Source organism: Sapajus apella, unplaced genomic scaffold (genome assembly GCF_009761245.1).
Source record: "Sapajus apella isolate SASKATOON/1434 unplaced genomic scaffold, GSC_monkey_1.0 scaffold32, whole genome shotgun sequence".
Lineage (NCBI taxonomy): Eukaryota > Metazoa > Chordata > Mammalia > Primates > Cebidae > Sapajus > Sapajus apella.
The window spans coordinates 14,783,387-14,802,053 of record NW_022436972.1 but is presented as its reverse complement, the minus strand read 5'-3'; the positions used below and the strand labels follow the sequence as shown (position 1 = coordinate 14,802,053).

Sequence of the window (18,667 nt, the reverse complement as noted above, 5' to 3'; positions counted from 1 at the left end):
CTGCAAGGGGTTAGCAGTTTTTCAAAATTATTTAAAGTGGTATATAAACAAAGAAATTTGAAAATCATTTTTCTAGAAGTCTACTCCTTTCTGTCCTTGATCCCCCATCAGAATGCCCTTCCTCGTGTGACGGGGAATGACGCTAAGTAGTCTTACATACTTCCAGACCAGGCAGGCGTCCTTAAGCTGGATTTCTGATAGTCATGTGCCTTCTGAAACTGCATGTAAAATTTAGTTTGTACATGGGTACATGCCTCCTCCTCCAGCAGATGTATCATGTTGATCTGATTTTTAATAAGGTCTGTGACCTAAAAAGTTAAGAACTACTAGGGTAGTCTTCTTCTATCAGGAAGGCCATAAGCTCTAATTTTTCAAAGTTTCTACTGCCTATTAGAACACCTCATTTATTTCATGCTAGACCTTCTCTTGGATACAAATTACTAACCTGTTGCCTTTACCATACTGATATTTTCCTATGCCTGTTGGACATATCTGCAGTTGTATATTTTTTCCCAAAGTCAGTCCCATCCCACAAAGTAGGACAAATTCCGGATTCCAGTGTTTCCATTATGCCTTAATGGAATAGAGTTGAACAAATCTGGACCTGCCTCTGGCTAGTCATTCATTCAACAAATATTTAAAACATGACTCCTCACATGCCAGGTGTTACTCTAGGGGCTAGGAGTGCAATGGTGAACAGACAGTCAAGAGCCTTTCTCTCCTGGTGCTTCTATTCTAGAGAAGGGAGACTAACGAATACATATGAAACAAACAAGATGATTTTGGGCAGAGGTAAGAAATGTGAAGCATATAAAACAGGGTGATATGACGGTGAGTGTTATGAAGAGGTGGGGTACTTTAGAGGTGGGGGGTAAGATTTTTTTTTCTTTTTTTTTGAGATGGTGTCTCACTCACTCTGTCACCCAGGCTGGAGTGCAGTGGTGCAATCGGGTCACTGCAACCTCCAGCTCCTGGGTTCAAGCGATCCTTGTGCCTCAGCCTCTCAATCAGCTGGGACTACCAGCACATGCCACCATGCCCAACTTAATTTTGTATATTTAGTAGAGACATGGTTTCGTAATGTTGGCCAGGCTGGTCTCAAACTCCTGACCTCATATTATCCGGCCGCCTCAGCCTCCCAAAGTGCTGGGATTAAAGGTCTGAGCCAATGCACCTGGCTAGGTAAGACTTTTTTAGGAGCTAATATTGGAGCTGAAGTCTGAAGGATGAGAAGAAAATAACCAGGAGGTGCACATAGCTGGTGCAAAGACCACCAGCAGGAATAAAGTTTGTGTTTCTGTGGACTTTCTAAACCATTACTGAGCAGGCTGAGAGGTGAGGTTGGAAAGGCATTTTATCCCAAGTGTAATGATAAGCACTGATGAATTGAAAGCAGTGGAGGGATATAATAAGGTTTATATTTTAAAACAAAAATTACTCTGGCTACTGTGATAAAAATGGATTGTATAGGGTTGACGAGAAGGGTTCAACAGAAGAAGCAGAGAGACCAGTTAGGCTACTGTGCTAGTGGCCAGAGATTATAGCAACTGTAGAGACAGCATAAAGTGGGACAAGTCAAGATATACTTTGCAGGTGGAGCTGACAGGACTTGTTAATGGTTTGGATGTGAGTCATGAGAAAAAGACAATCAAGGATGACTCCTAGGAACTTACTTTTGAACAATTGGGTGACAGATGCAGTAGACTTAAAGGTACTGAGGCTGGTGCGGTGGCTCACGCCTGTAATCCCAGCACTTTGGGAAGCCGAGGCGGGTGGATCACGAAGTCAGGAGATCGAGACCATCCTAGCTAACATGGTGAAACCCCGTCTCTACTAAAAATACAAAAACTTAGCTGGGCATGGTGGCACATGCCTGTAGTCCCAGCTATTGGGGAGGCTGAGGCAGTGGAATCTCTTGAACCCAGGAGGCGGAGCTTGCAGTGAGCCAAGACTGCACCACTACACTCCAGCCTGGTGACAGAGTGAGACTCCATCTCGAAAAAACAAAAACAAAACACAATTAGTCAGGCGTGGTAGCCTGGCGCCTGTAGTCCTAGCTACTCAGGAGGCTGAGGCAGGAGAATCACTTGAACCTGGGAGGCGGAGGCTGCAGTGAGCTGAGATCGCACCACTGCACTCCAGCCTGGGAGACAGAGTGAGACTCCGTCTAAAAAATAAAAAAATTAAAAAAAGATGTGCTCGCTTCGGCAGCACATATACTAAAATTGGAACGACACAGAGATTAGCATGGCCCCTGTGCAACGATGACACGCAAATTCGTGAAGCGTTTCATATTAAAAAAAAAAAAAAAGATACTATTTGAGAACATTTAAAACATTTTCCCTACAGACTTGAACCCAGACCCCTAGTGCTGGCTTCTTTCCATTTCCCGAGCAATCCAGCCCTTTTAGCTTGCTCCAGACACAATGGACAGAGTTATTGTAGTTACTGAATGAATGTTAGGTGCCTACCACAAGGCCTGGCATGTGGGGTTGGTTGTGAAGACTAAGCTCCGATTTTTTATCTTCCCCAAAATTCCTATCTAAGGGGTCTGGGTAGCCATCCTCTACAAAACCATAAATTCTCATCAGATGGGGTCCGATGGGTTTTCACCCTGTATATCATGATTTACTTCCCAATCTCACTCTGGCTTAACAAGGAAGAAAATCAAAATGTTTTACCCCAAATTATATTTCCTTGCCATGCCTTAAGATTGCCCTGCAAAGGTTCTTGTGGGAAAAATCCACATTCTATATCCCATTTCCATTTTGTTTTCCTTCCTTTCTTCCCACACCCAGGAGATAATCAACTAAGAGCCAGGCACATTTTAGGTCTCGTAAGGAACATTTTACAACCTTCTGTCTCTCTAAAGTCTGCTATCTAAAAGATTCCTCTGCACAATAAAACTTGGTCTCCACAGTCCTTTACCTTAACCTGAACATTCCTTTCCATTGATCCCAGGTATTCAGATAAACCCAACCGTCAACAAAAAATGTTAAAATTTACCTGTAGCCTGGAAGCCCCCACTTTAAGTGTCCTGCATTTCTGAATCAAACCAATGTATTTCTTAAATGTATTTGCTTGATGTCACATGCCTTATTAAAATATGTAAAACCAAGCTGTACCCCGACCACCTTGGGCACATGTTCTCAGGACCTCCAAAGGGCTGTGTCATGGGCCATAGTCACTCATATTTGGCTCAGAATAAATCTCTTAAAATCTTTTACAAAGTTTAACACTTTTCCTCACTAGTCGTTACGTGATAATTTTGAGCTTTCCCAGAATTAAGTTAGCTGAAGAGTAGTCATGGTTTATGTGGTGTGATTGAGTAGCAGGGCTCTGGAAGTGAGAGAAGTAATGCCAGAGCTGGGGAGAGAAAGGGACAGGCCTTGTGGAAACACATTTCTTTTTTAATTTTTATTTTTATTTTTCCCATTTATTTATTTTATTGCATTTTAGGTTTTGGGGTACATGTGAAGAACATGCAAAATTGTTGCATAGCTACACACGTGGCAGTGTGATTTGCTGCCTTCCTCCCCATCACCTACATCTGGCATTTCTCCCCTTGCTATCTCTCCCCAGCTTCCCACCCCCCACCGTCCCTCCCCTATTTCCCCCTAACTGACCCCAGTGTGTAATGCTCCCCTCCCTGTGTCCATGTGTTCTCATTGTTCAACACCCGCCTATGAGTGAGAACATGCGGTGTTTGATCTTCTGCTCTTCTGTCAGTTTGCTGAGAATGATGGTTGTGGAAACACATTTCTAAGGTAGGTGTTTGGCAGTCAAGGATCTTACAGATCACTAGAGACATAAGAAAACAAGTGCGAATAACCTGTGTCAAAGCACAAAGGGCAACTCTTTACCACCTCCCATTTTGCAGAAGCTCTGTAAGAACCTCGAAATAGGATTGAGGTATTTTTCAGCTGTAGGACCTAAGGCAGGCATTTCACTTCTCTGAGTCTCAGGTTCCACATCTATTTAAATAAGGCATAACACCTATATCAGGTGGTTCTGGTGGCAATTACAGTTATGACCCAGACACCTTCCCTCATCCCCTTAAAGTTACAAAGGAGGTAGCACTGGCTGCCCACACCCCAGGCTTTATGGGAATTAGAACCTGAATAGCATCACCACAACCCTGAGTCTGATGCTCAATTCCAAAGAGGCAGAATCCCTAACTTGTCATTCATTCAATAAATATTTAATAACTACTAGTGATAGGCAATGAGAATACAGATTTGAATGCAAACCTCTCAATTCTCAAGAATCTCACAGATCACTAGAGACAAATAGGAGAACAGGTCATGACAGGGCAGTGATAATGGCAAGAGTTCTAACAGGGGACTCAGGAAGCTGAGGTAACACAGGAGAAATACCCAACCGGACCTGCAGTGGAGAGGGTTGGGCGGGAAAAGCTGCGTAGAGGAGGTAGAGGCTAGACAGAGTCTTGAAGGGTGAGCAGGTGCAGTCTAGTTACATGAGTTCAAAGAGTATTTGGGACAGGGGTGAGTAAAGTAGGGGCAGGCTTGTTAGGGCAGTAAAAGGCGTAAGCCTAAGAGAGAGGTGAAGGTGAAGACATTACAGGTCCTTAGTTGGACCGTGGCCTGATAAACCTTGTTCTTGGCTGCAAGGGATGCACCTGGGCACCTGCTACATCATCCTCAGGTGGGATGAGTACTCAAACAATTGATTACTATCAGTGTGGCAGCTGCCACAATGGAAGCGCTATGAAATGCAGTGAGAACTGGAGACTCTCAGCTGTTAAATCGGGGAAAGTTTTCTGGAGCAGAAAGAGCTCCTCTGGAGTTTGGAACTAGTAAATCCAGACAGAGGAAACAGCATATGCAAGTGGTGAGAAGTTGGGAGAATTGCCTAGTCTCTCCTGGGAACCTCTAGTAGCTGGAGTGCTGGTCACAGCAGAGACGCGCTCTGAGGACACAACAGTTCTCCATCACACAAAGGTTAAAACTCAAGCTCCTAAACAAGACTCTTCGCAACTGTCCATATTTCCAGGCAAATCTCTTGACCTTCCTCCCTTCTCAAACTTTGCCCTCCTGAGCTCCCCAGGCCCACATCGCTGAGAAGTAGGCGATAGGTCATTCCAGGACAAGGAGGCGGAGGCTTCAAGAAACTACGACTCCCAGGAGGCCACTGGGTGCCATCCGGCAGCCTGGGCCTGGTGCATGTTGGGAGCAGTTAGCGGCCTCCCACCGAGCTTCATTGTTAAGACCGCTAGGCCATGTAGCCCGCCCGCATGCCCAGTGACGTCCCAACTAGTTGGGCTTCTTTCCTTCCTGCAGGCCTTTTTTCTTTCCGGTCCTGCTGAGGCGCTCTTTTCCCCGCCCCACCGCCGTCCCCTTTTCAAGGAATTTCGAAGGGGCGTGGCCTCTGTCAAGCGCGTTCACGGGAGGTTAAAGAGGGAGGGGACTAAACGTTGGCTGTGAAAGGCGGAGAGACAACCGCGGGGAAAGGAAAGCGCATGCGTCCTAGTTGTGCTGCAGGGCCCGGGGAGTCGCGCAGGGGAATGGGGGACACGGGCTTAAGGGACTGACGCATGCGCGTTGGGACACCAGAGCCCCGCCTTCTGTTCCAAGTTTCCTCCTTCGCCACCGTCCCGGAAGTGGAGCCGCCCGTGCGCCCACCAGCGGCCACCCCCCGCGGCAGGCCCCGCCCACACAGGCTCCGCCTCTCAGCTCTCCGCCCCCCTCCTCTGGTAGTGGCACCGGCTTGCAACCCCGGTCGTGGCGGTTTTGGTGCCTGAAGCAGGGAGCGCGGAGCCGTTCCCGAGAGAGGCGGCCAGGCTATGCTCGCCGGTTTCCGGCGTTCCGCTCCGGCCAGCCAGAGTCTCTGTCTCAACCTGTGTCCGTGCCCTAGCAGTCTCCTCAGCCCGGCCCCGCGGCGCGGTTGGCGGCGGAGCCCCAGGCGCGCCCCCTCCGATGGCGGCGGAGATCCAGCCCAAGCCTCTGACCCGCAAGCCGATCCTGCTGCAGCGGGTCGAGGGGTCCCAGGAGGTGGTGAACATGGCCGTGATCGTGCCCAAGGAGGAGGGCGTCATCAGCGTCTCGGAGGACAGGTACGGACTGCTGCCCTTCGGCTGCGAGGAGGGGCGGGACGGGCCGACGGCGCCTGAGCCCGCGTCAGGGGCTGTGCCTCCACGTCGGCGCGAGTGTAGACTTGTTCCCCCAAGTTTTATTGTAATGCGCATCCTGGCGGTGCCGGTGTCCAGCTGCGCGCCGCCTCTGCTGTGTGGCTCCGGGAAGCGGAGCCGGGACGGCGGCGTGCGCTCCGGCTTCACCCCGTGCTCAGTGGCGCCTGCGGGAGCCGGGTAGCCCTCGGGCTAACGGTGCGCCCGAGGGACTTTGGTCCATCCCTGAGGACTGGAGGGAAAGAGGGAGGAGCCGCCCGGCTCCTGCAGGTGTGTGCTTGGGGCACGATGCTCTGAGCCGCCTCTGCAAGATTACCAAGGGGTTTGGGGTACTCTGTGGTACAGCTCCCCGGGTTTCAAACGGAGAAACCAAATGCCACTCCCTTCTCCCAGACATTCCCACCGAATTCAGATAGCCCGGACATCTTAGACTGAATTCAATGAATATTATAAATTGCACCAAGAGTAAGTTTAGGCTTCTGCGTGATGCCTTCTCTCCTTTTCCCTCCTCAGCTCTTGGAGCTCAAGGAGAGGCGCATAGAACTTGCAACGGATCACTGCTGCAAATAGCTCTTGAGTTTCTTCCCTTTGCCTGTTTCCTTTCTTTTTGCTGAATTTTGTTTAGTTTGCAGAAGTGGAACTAGTCCTGCCTTCAAATATTCTCCCTGTTTTTGCATTTTTTCTTTAATGTCCTTTAACATACAGAAATAAGGCGGATGAAGCGAATTTCTAGAGGAATGTTGTTTGAATATAGTATTATGACAATTTCTCTGGAATTGTTTCTTTGCTAAAATCTATTTAAAAAAAAAAAGAACACGGTAGAGGTACGTAACACGGGGGTTTTACGGTAGGTAGGTTTTCTTAATATAAGTTCAAATCATGCAGTGGTAAAGTATCCTTCCTTGGTAGCATTCAAAATTGAGAGGCTAAACAACAAAGTGCTCATTGCTGTCTTTATAGTCATTTCAGCACTTTGCATAGTGTGTGGCCTCAAAAATTTTGCTTGCTAGGTTTGTTCATGTCTTAGGTTCTTCCGTATAACTAGGATGAGTGTATTAATGACATGTTCTTGTCTACATCATGCTCGATACAAATGGCGCCTGATTAATTTTCTATGCAGATCCAATGGAAAATATTGTAAATATACACAAGTGGCAAGAATTCTGCAATGAACAGAAGAAATATCCTGGCCAAAATGAAATACTTGGATGTAGGATCCTTTTGAAATTCACGAAGCCTTATGAGAAAGTTTGATTTTTTCTATAGAGGCAAAATTTTATTAAAAAGGCTGCTTCTGGACCTAGAAATTCTTTATCACAGTATTGTTTTTATGGAATATATTCCATAAAATATATTGAAGGAATATATTGATAGATGTTACTTTCCCAGTCTGTAACTACTGGAGATGGAACTGATCAATTTCTAACTGCTGTGGAAAATTCATGAGTAAGTTCATGGAATTGAGAGAAGGAGAAAGGTAGTTAAACCTAAGTGCCTTTAATTTTAATTTAATTTTATTTTATTTTTGAGACGGAGTCTTGCTCTGTCGCTCAGGCTGGAGTGCAGTGGAGTGATCTTGGCACACTGCAACCTCTACCTCCCAGGTTCAAGTGATTTTCCTGTCTCAGACTCCGAAGTACCTGGGACTACAGGCATGTGTCACAATGCCCCGTTAATTTTTTGTATTTTTAGTTGAGATGGGGTTCATCATGTTAGCCAGGGTAGTCTCTATCTCTTGACCTCGTGATCTTCCCACCTCCGGCCTCCCAAAGTATGGGGTTTACAGGCAAAAGCCTAGTCAAGTAGAGTAGTGAGAAAGGGGAAATAGTTCAATCTGTAACTGACTGTAAACAATTGAAAGTAAATTACCTTCAGACCAGCCTAAGCTCCTTTAATATTATGGTGTTATTATAGTATTGAAACTTCTGATTCCCATTTTGCCGCATTTACCTTGAAGGAAACAAGCTTTACTGGGGTATATTTTTAAGTGTTTGGTGATGCTGAAGTATCGTATATGAATAAAACTGAAGAATCAATTTCATTTGATTATAGGATGAAAGAAATACAATGTTTAGCCATACCTTAGCCTAATTTTCACTTTTCTAGTTTACAATGTAAATAATAGAAATTATTTTTTCATGGAGTTACTGTTAAATAAGACTCACCCATAAGTCCAGGATTATTATTAATATACTTTTTAAATTCAGGTTGACAAGTCTGTGCTTCTTTGGGCCATATACTCAAACTTGAAAATACCTTTTTATTTAGAGCTCAGTTTTGGTTATGGCTTCCATTAAAATAATTAATCTGTATTCTTGCTTTCCAAAATTCAGTGTTAATATCACTTGATATAATGCTAAATATATGAAAATGGAATATTGATTTTCATCGCGACCTACAAAGCCATTACAATTCACTGCTTTGGCTAGAAACTAGTAATCTTCATTCCTGAACTCTAAGGTTAAAGCCACAAGTAATGTCCCATACCTGAATGGCAGTGTTTCATAAATTCTTATGAAACCCTGGTTTCTCTTTTCGACCTTTGACTTCTTCGTTGCCTTTATATGTGCCTTTGAAAACACTTAACATTTTCCTTTTTTTTTTTTTTTTTGAGATGGAGTCTCACTCTGTTGCTCGGATTGGAATGCAGGAGCGTGATTTCTGCTCACTGCAACCTCTGCCTGCCAGGTTCAAGCAATTCTCCTGCCTCAGCCTCCCCAATAGCTGGGACTACAGGTGCGTGCCACCATGCCCGGCTAATTTTTTTGTGTTTTTGGTAGAGATAGGGTTTCACCGTATGGTCCAGGCTGGTCTCGAACTTCCGACACCCACCCACCTCGGCCTCCCAAAGTGCTGGGATTACAGGCATAAGCCACCGTGCCTGGCCAACATTTTCCATTTTAAACAGTGTTATACAGTATATACTTCATGTCCATTTTATTTTCTCTTCTGTGAGTTCCCTATGGAGCTTTGTGTGTATTATTCATTGTATCATCCTTAGGGTCTAACATAGTACCTGGCATGCAGTAGGTCCTCAATACACATTTGGTATATCAGTGACTGATCTGTTTTGCTGTTCTTGAAAGCACAGCATCTTAACTACTGTAGGTATTTAGTTGATATTTGTTGAATGAATTATATTATGACCTATGAAAGCCTTATGTGGACGAATATACACTTGTAGGAAAAGTACTGGACTAGGTAGACTTTAGAGTGCTTCAGAAGTCCATGAATTGCTTCATTTATTCTGTCAACAAAGGTTTGAGTACTTCTTTTGTTCCAGTCACATGTGTATACAGTAATGATGAAAATGATAAGGTCCTTTCAACATGCTCACAATTTAATGGAGAAATTTTAGAAGAATATTGCATAATAAAAACAAAACTATTACTTCCAAGATTTAGTACTGGAAAGAGAATTTGCAGATGGAGAAGAATGGCTGGATTCCATAATCTGTATTGTCCCCTAAATTTTACCTCCCATGGGAGGAGTCTTTCACTCAAACTGCCCTCCATAGTGGGCTGATGATAATCAAATCTTCAAGCTGAAGAGCAGATAAAAACGCTTGCCTTCAAGTTCCTTTTAGCAGAGTTCAAACAGCCCAGAACTTTACTCAGTGGAGGAAATATAAAGGAATAGAAGAAATGTAAAAACAACCTGATTTACAAGTAAAGATTTCTGGTGCTACCATAATACAGAGCCTGTTTCAGGAACTCCCCAGCCTTGTCTGAATCTATCTTTGCTTTGGTTGTAGTTAGGTTATATACCGAAAGGCCATACCAAACTTTGATACTTTGAATTCCTCATTTCCCAGCTTCCCTTTGGACTGTCTTTTCTAAGTGAATGCCATTTTAGCATTCCCTAGCTTCCTTTCTATCTCCGCTCTGTTTTGGTCAAAACTTACGTTTAGTCTGCAGCTTGGCAGGGGCTCCTATGTTTAGTGGCTGCTTCTTCAAGTGATGAAAGCCCGGAGAGACCTCTCTCCAGGTGAGACCCAGTCCCATGCAGACCTTTATATCTTTATCAGTTCTTTATAAGCATATCTTAACACAAGTCAGTAGTGTTAGCATTCACACAGAGACTTTCGGTAACTAGATAGTTTCTATTAAGCAGTTATAGGAAATCATTCCCTCCCTAGGAGTCAACAATAGGTACAAATATTGTCCTCTGCGGTTGCCAACACATCTCTTGCTTGTGGTGGTTAGAGAAGACCAGCAATCTCTTCTCCAGATGGGTCTTGCGGGGTGAGTAGGAGTTCCTGTGAAAAAGCCTTTCTTATATAGGAAAGGGCATTTTAGATGGAGGAGGAAAGAAAACTCCCATTCATTAAGAAGCATTAGAATGTTCTGATTAAGGGTAGACAATGGAGCCAGGTGGCTTGTGTTCAGAACTCAGCACTCAGTGTCCTCACGTTTTGAGGAATCTGGAAATTAGGGTCTCCAGGAGGAGTGACTATGATAGCAAAAATTACTGAACCCTTTGGGCGAAAGATTTCAGGGTTCTTTTTCTGGATAAAAAGACCTATGTTTGGTGGTAGGGTGCGGAGGAGGAAGCTTTGGGGAGAGAACTACATTATAGGGAAGGAACATACTGGGGAGGGGAGTATGGGGAACGAACTGCCTTTTTATATTCTGACTTTATTCAGGACCAATTTATACAACATAGTTAGCTGTGTTTTGTCTAAGTCCTGAGGGTAGAACACAAGCAATTGGTAAGATATCCCAATATAAGGATATCTGACCCCCAATGTCTAGCACAAAGGAGATATGCGTTATATGTTCCTTGAATGAATTAAGCAATGACTGGTGATCAGCTTTTTGAATTGAAATGGACCTGAGGATGTTATGAGTTTCTGTCAGGAAAGGTTTTTAAGTTGAGCCTGAGAAGTTTAGCAGCTTGCTTTAGACCAGGGTAACCAACAGTACAACATGGGATGGGAGTGGGAATGGGCTGGGACAAGAGGATTGGATTTTTTTTTACCTCAAGGGCATTTTTTTTTTCCAACTCTAAATTACTATTATTTGAAGTGGCCATGACCACTTGACTATTTCCTGAAAAAAATATGTTAACATTTTATTTCATCTTATGAATCCTTAAAGTATTGGTTCATTTACCATTAATTTTTTTCATTATGAAATCGCACTATCTCAGTTCTCTGCGTCAACCATTAGTTTGACTGATAATTAGACCTTGGCACAGTTCAGTTGAGCTCCTGATAGAGTTTTATGTACCATGTATTTTATAACATTTGTGCAGCTTTTTTAAAGAAATACAAATCAAAGTTTTAAAGTGCCTAGTACGGTTCTGAAAGTTGAGGACTTCTCAGAATGATGGAGTGAGGTCTCTGAAGTCAGAAAAATTAGAACCCATTTAAACTAATTTTTGAGTGTGTGAAGTCTCTAATAGCATAAAATTAATACACTTTCAACTACGCACTTGAGACTCATCACTTGGTGGTAATAATTGCTTATTTCAAGGTCCCAAAGAAGGAACTTGTCCTGTATGATTGTGGAAAGTTAAACCTTTACTCTGAATTCAAAATATGAAGCACGCTTTGTGCCAGCAAATCTTTTTGGTAACAGGCTCTCTCTGTGTCTCTAAAGGTCAGAAACAGAACTGACTTTTTAAAGAAAGATCGCTATGGGAAAGCTTATTTGAGGAGGCTTACTAGAGGAGGATTAGCTTCAAGTGGTCCAAAGCTCCTTACGGTTCTGAATTTCCTATTTTTATGTTATTAAACCAGAGTATGTCCAGGACTCACAGATCTTAATCAGCATATATTCACCCAGATATTGCAACACTGTGGGAAAGTTAGGGTGGCAATTCAGACACTCTTAAAGTGAGTGATTTTTAAATTATGAAATCCTGATCAGCAGTCTTACACTTCGTGTTACTACTAAACTTACTTTGAAAAAGAAATGTAGGTAAAAATCATAGGATTTAAGTAGCTAGAGGAAACTTTAGAGAGATGGCCTTTTCCAAAGAAACAAAATCAAAACTTTAGAAAAGGAACTGTGACTTTTTCCTTGCACAGCATCTTTCTCTGGCTGTCTGTTTTCATTGCGTTTGGCTTTGAGAAAGCATGGAGAATCATCTTGATGTCATTAAAAATAACAGTTTGGGGGAAATTAAACCACTTTGTGGCATTTAGAAATCAACAAATAGATTGTGATTTAGACTATGCAGGTGATGATTTGTTGATATCTGTAACACTAAACTAAATTATGTACAGTATATACTTATCTGAGAAGAGAATGACCACCATACCAATCTTTTCTTCTCAACTACTGTCAGAATAGAAAGAATTCAAAAAGAGTACACTCCTTTATTTTTATATGAGTAGGTTTCCCAAGGAGAGTGTTAAAATTAACGTAGAAATTCCCTAACACACAAAAAAACTCCGTTTGTGCAACTTCAGCAAGCCATCTTTGTTTGTTTGTTAGTTTGAAGGACAGGGGCCTCTTCATCCAAATGTTTTATTTAGTCCTTAGTAAAAATTAATTCAGAAGTGTAAGAAACTAACCAATAAGACCAAAAAAGAAAAGGAAAGGTCATCTACTTGTCTCTTGGCAGGGAGTGCTACTTTATGCTCTTCTATGCTTTTAATTTAAGGATTCTTGGAAAAGAACTGGGAGTGGGAGTCTGGTCTCAGCAATCCTCTGCATTGACCTTGGCATTTCCTGGGGCATTTCATCACTCTAAGTCTCAGTCTGTCTGTCTGGCAAAGGAGGGAGTTAGATTTCCTAGCAATGACTTTGGTACTGTGATGTGCTCACATAGGTAAGTGTAGTCTCTGCAACCATACCTTTCTAAAGTCTGAAGTGGAGGAAAGCAGGCATTAGGGAAAAAGCAGCATGCTTGAGTGAAACTGTCAGCATCTCATGGTGCAATTGTAAAACGATGCTTTCTGGAGTCTTTGGATGACAGCGGTTATTTATTCCTGGATGAAATATTAAGAAGTATTTGTTTTGTGTTAGTGCCTAACACCCTGTTGAACTGGATTCACTACAGTCCTACTTCTAGATGAGTCCTTTAGTTTCAAACAGTTTATCTCTGGGTGGTTCCCTAGCACCCAAGTCAGGGCCTGGGCTATGTAGAGTAATGCTTTGGAAACTTTTTGACCACAAATCATAGTAAAAAATATAGCTAGTCTTGCTATGCAAGACGGACATACTCTCTCACACATATACACACATATGTCAGAAACAAAGGTTTTATGAAATGGTATCCTCTTAATGTGACATACACACCATTTTCTGTTCTGTTGCAGCCCTTATAAGATCTTAGTTGTGACCCTTTCGATTAATTTCATGACCTGCTAAAGGACTGTGAACAACACTTTGAAATACCATAGAGCTTTAGACGAACTGCTAACGTTTTGTATCTTCTTTTTCTTGCTTTATGTAGTTTTGGTTTTCTAGAAGATGGAAATGTAATTCAACTTGGTGAGCTAAACACCACCAGCCTACCCCACCCCTACCCTGGCCTGATTTTCTGAACTTCCCACTGACATTAAAGAGTTGACCCAGTCTGAGTGGAAGCCTTCAAGTCAAGAGATAACTATTCTAAATCCTTACAGCCCAGAGCCAGAGAGCGTTCAGAAAAAAGTAGGAATGCAGCAATTTGAGCATTTGCTATTGTTTGAGTGGCTGCATTTTGGCTTCCTGTCATATGGTCGTATGTTATTATTGAGTTAGGACTCAGAAATGATACCTCTAATCTAAATTATGAATGTCGCCAGGTAGGGTGGCTCACACCTGTGATTCCACCTGGCACTTTGGGAGGCTGAGGCGGGTGGATCACCTGAGGTCAGGAGTTTGAGACCAGCCTGGCCAACGTGGCGAAACCCCGTCTCTACTAAAAATACAAAAATTAGTTGGGTGTGATGGTAGGAGCCTGTAATCCCAGCTACTTGGGAGTATGAGGCAAGAGAATCGCTTGAACCCGGGACGGGGAGGTTGCAGTGAGCCGAGATTGCATCACTTCACTCCAGCCTGGGTGACAGAGTGAGACTCCTTCTCAAAAAATAAATAAATAAAAATAAATAAAATAAAAATAAATAAGTAAGTAATGAATGTCAGTTGCTGACCTCTGCATGACTATGCTTTTCTTTTTAGCTGGGCAGATTTACTTATAATACACAGCTATTTAGAGATTTTATGTATTTTCCATTGGTTATTAAATTATTCAGTCTTCTCCGATTTCTAAGGATCAACTAAAAATGTAAATAATCATAATAATAATCGTTCTGCAGTATGTTTACATTTTAAATAAAGATAATATAGGCCAGGCATGGTGGTTCACAACTATACTCTCTCAGCACTTTGGGAGGCCGAGGTGGGAGGACTGCTTGAGGCCAGGAGTTTAAGACCAGCCTGTGCAACATAGCAAGACCCTGTCACTACAAAAAAATACATAAATAAAAGATAATAACCACAATAAAGAATTACTGCTCATAACCCGTTAGCACAATGACTGTTAGTATTTCATATGTTTCCTTCTAGCAGTTTTTCTAATGCAGTTTTCAAAAATATGATTGTAATCATACACTTTTATATTCTTGCTCTCATTTAAAATTTTGCCAGCAGCTACCTAGATTTTAACCATTATTTTAAGTGGCCTTATATTTTTGCTTTCCTTCAGTATTCACTCATATTTATTTAATGACTATACTGTATATACTTGGCCCCTCATCTCCCATCATGAGCAAGGCATATCCTGCTCTCAAGGTACGGGTAATCTAGTGACTACATCATAATTTATCTTTTCCCTATTGTTTATTTACATTATTTTCAGTTTTACAAATGTTATGACGAACATTGTTACACATATAGGTGTCCCCTTCTATCCCCCTGCCCCAAGGTTTTGGATTATTTTTTAGAAAAGAGTGTAAGAAGATTGCCATATTATTTTCTAAAAGGTTTATGCCACTTTAAAATGCTTACAGTTATGTATGCATATGAGAATATTAGTTTTGCCATACCTGACCAGCCATGGATATTATTTTAATATTTTTTTTTTATCATTTGCTTGATAAATGGTGGTACTTCATTGATGTTTAATTTATATATTTTTGACTGACTAGTGAATATTTTTCTGTTTGTTTATTTCTAGTTATTTTTCCTTTTGTGAATTGTCTGTTTCTGTCTTTTACCTGTTTGTCCACTGAAGTCTTTTGATTCTTCTTAACAATTTTACGTACATATATTCTATAGATATAGTAAGAATATTAACCCCATGCCTGTTATATATCCAGACATTACATTTTGTTGTTGTTTGCCTTTTCATTTTTTTACATAGAAAACGTTTAAATTAGCTATAAAAATTATTTATTTAAAAAATGTATAAATAAGAGACAGGGTCTCACTATGTTGTCCTGGCTGCACTGCAGTGGCCATTCAGAGACACAATCCCACTACTGATCAGTATGGGAGTTTTAATATGCTCTGTTTCTAACTTGGGCCAGTTTACCCCTCCCCAGGCAACCTGGTGACCCCTGGTCACATGAGGTCACTATATTGGTGCCAGACTTAGGATGGACATCTGATTAGTATAGGGAACTCTAGCCCAAAATTTTGGGCTCAAGTGAACTTCCTGCCTCAGCTTGCTGAATAACTGGGACCACAGGTATGTGCCACCACACACCTTTTTTTAATAATTGAAATTTCTTCTGTCACTCCTAATTTTTGAAAGTAACACTTTTCCCAGAGAGCCACTGATACTCATTTTTCTTTCATCTTAGTTATATAATTTGATGGAAAAATAACTTTTCGATTTGTTTGAAATTTCATTAGGTGGCATAAATTGGGAAGTGTAAATGGATTTTCCTAAAACTTGCTGGTAGTTATTTCAGTATTACTTATTGAGTGGTCCTTATATTTTCTTTGGTATTTATTTGTAAAACTACTTTCATCACAAAATTAAGTTCTCATGATCAGCAGGGCCTACTGTGGCCTCTGTTGTGTCTTAATCAGCAGGGCCTGCTGTGGCCTCTTTGCCTCTTTTAATGCCAGTTCTACACTTTTAATTATTGTAGCTAATGAGTTTTTCTTGACTGCTTGCCATTATGTTTCTGCAATGATAGCCCTAATCTCTCTGGCCAGGTTTTCTGGCTAATGGGAAAGGAATCAGATATTGGCTCTTTCTGAAGCCTTAGGATTTTACAGTCTCAGTTTCCACCTCTGCAAATTGGGAATAATTACTCTTCCTAGTGTTGTTGGGAGGTTTACATGAGATGATCTTCCTGCAGCACCTGCAGCACTTGGAGCATAGATGGTGCTCAGTTAAAATTGGTTTTATTTTTTGTTTGTAACACCAGCACACCTCTAAGCAAGTAAGCTTTTTCTGTTGCCATGGTTCTATTAGGCTATTTTTTTTTTTTTTTGAGTTGGAGTCTTGCTTTTGTCACCAAGGCTGGAGTGCAGTGGCATGATCTCGGCTCACTGCAGCCTCCACCTCCCGGGTTCAAGCAATTCTCCTGCCTCAGTCTCCTGAGTAGCTGGGATTACAGATGCATGCCACATGCTGGGCTAATTTTTGTAATTTTATTAGAGACGGGGTTTTGCCATGTTGGCCAGGCTGGTCTCGAACTCCTGACCTCATGATTCAGTGGCCTCAACCTCCCAAAGTGCTGGGATTACAGGCGTGAGCCTCCGCATTGGGCCCATTAGGCTATTTTAAGACTCACTTTGGATATACAGAGTTTGGGCTGTTGAGTTTTTTGTTTTGTTTTTATAGAGTCCTGAGCCCCTTTTTTCTTCTTTAATATGTAAAGGTGAAGTTAACTCTGTCATCTTTATATCGCCATTTCCCAAATTTGCCCTGTGACAACCAGTGGTGAGGAGAGGTATGTGGTGGGTGGGTGTTATGTTCTTTGCAGGCTTCTCTCTCTCACCTCATTTGCTGTCTCGCCCGAAATGGTGTGTCCCTTGTTCCCGCTGGTCTCCTGGACAGCAGGGATTGTGTCTTCATGGCTTCTATAGGGAATAAATTTAAGGAAGGATAAAGGTTTAACTAAATTGTTCTCAAGTGGAAGCTTAGGCATTATAAACTAGCAACTAGCAGACTGAAGTCCACCCTTGGACAGATTTTGAGTGGTCCACACACAGTGTTTTTAGAAGTTTTGAATTTGTCGGCAAGGTTTAAACATATGGACTTCATATAAACATCCAGATTGCCAGCTTCTCTTGACACATGGGAAAACGGAGCTGTGCCAAGCCACGAAATTATCTCCTGTGGACCCCTTGCTCCTGCTGTGCCTGCTGGAGCGAAGGCCCTCTGAGCTGGCCATGAGAGGTGAAGATGTGCTGCCATGGTTGCCTGCTGGTGGGAAGGCAGCGCACGAGACCCAGAGAGTCTTCTTCTAAAATCTGAAACGCTTCCCCTTTTTTGGAGTAAGTAGTTAGAGCTTTTTTGATATTTAGAAGAAGAAAAAGAAAAAAGGAAATCAAAAGATATCCGGAAAGCTCATGTTTCTAACTTAGGTGTGAGTCAAGGGAGGAAGTATATTCATAAAAAATTATGACACACCTTTTATAACAGATGCTAATATATCCAATAAATATATAAATAAAGGTGGGTATTCATAAATTAAGGATGGCATTTACCCTTTCTGAGTCCCTCTCTGGAGGCATTTTTTTGGGGGCAGGGACTGGTGTCAGAGAAGCCTGGATTTTACTCTTTGCTCTGCCACTTCATATTTAAATACATTTAAATTCTAGTTTTAGAAAAGTTTAAATTACATTGTTGCTTTTTATTTTGTGCATCTGGATTAATATTTTCCTGGAGTCAGTTTCCATGCCGTGCTGTTAGACTATCAGTAACCTGTTTTAGTGTTCACTGGGGGAGGAGAAGTGTTGGAATGGCTAATTTATTTCATTATCTTTTGATTTGGGGGATATTTTTGAATTTATGTTTGAATGGTTTAATTAATTCTCTTTACATGTCAAAGCTTAGATTGTTAAACAGTTTCAAAGGATGAATAATTTTTATATAGAATATAAAATTAAATTAAGGAGGTTAATCTGCATGCCTAGTTAGATAAATTGGCATGCTGTTTGAATGGATTAAATTGGTTTGGAATTTGGTTGCAGTGTGACTTTTCTGACTTTTCTTATTAAGCTTCCATTTGGGAAATTTCTGTCATATCAGATGTGCAAAATATAAATCTTTGATTTAAATGTGGATAGGACAGGGTAAAGTTTGAGAAAGTAAAGTTCACTCAATCTGAAAAGGTTCTGTCAGCCTTAAATAATGAGATTCAGAAAATATGGTTTAAGTATGATTTGTCTGAGTGCGAAGCTTGAGGATGGTCACCCAGAAACACTGACTCCAAGTGAATGGGGCCAGTGTTCCAAAGTGAAGTTAAGGTTTCGCTTACATAGGTAGAGATAGAGAAGTTCCAGCAGGATTACGTTGCCCATGTAAGACCAGAACATACACCACAGCAATTTGATTGGTTACAGATGATTGCTACATTCCAGGGAAGATTCTTTACTCCCTGAGAAGGGACAAGAATCTCAG

General features: G+C 41.9%; 1 protein-coding gene and 1 non-coding gene across 5 annotated transcripts in view; both read left to right on the top strand.

Annotated features, from left to right (window-relative positions):
- Window positions 1-2,195: 2,195 nt before the first annotated feature.
- Window positions 2,196-2,299, top strand: LOC116562563. The gene has a single exon (XR_004274016.1). It is a non-coding gene; the product is annotated as a U6 spliceosomal RNA (small nuclear RNA).
- A 3,156-nt stretch (window positions 2,300-5,455) lies between these two features.
- Window positions 5,456-18,667, top strand: part of WDFY2 (WD repeat and FYVE domain containing 2) — a 200,421-nt gene continuing 187,209 nt past the window's right edge. For 2 of the 4 annotated variants that reach the window (XM_032294558.1, XM_032294562.1), the window contains exon 1: window positions 5,599-6,073. In XM_032294558.1, coding sequence (XP_032150449.1) covers window positions 5,937-6,073 — 137 coding nt within the window. In that variant the 5' untranslated portion in view covers window positions 5,599-5,936. Of the gene's footprint in view, window positions 6,074-18,667 lie in introns of all 4 variants that reach the window. The other 2 variants (XM_032294559.1, XM_032294561.1) reach the window with 2 other exon arrangements.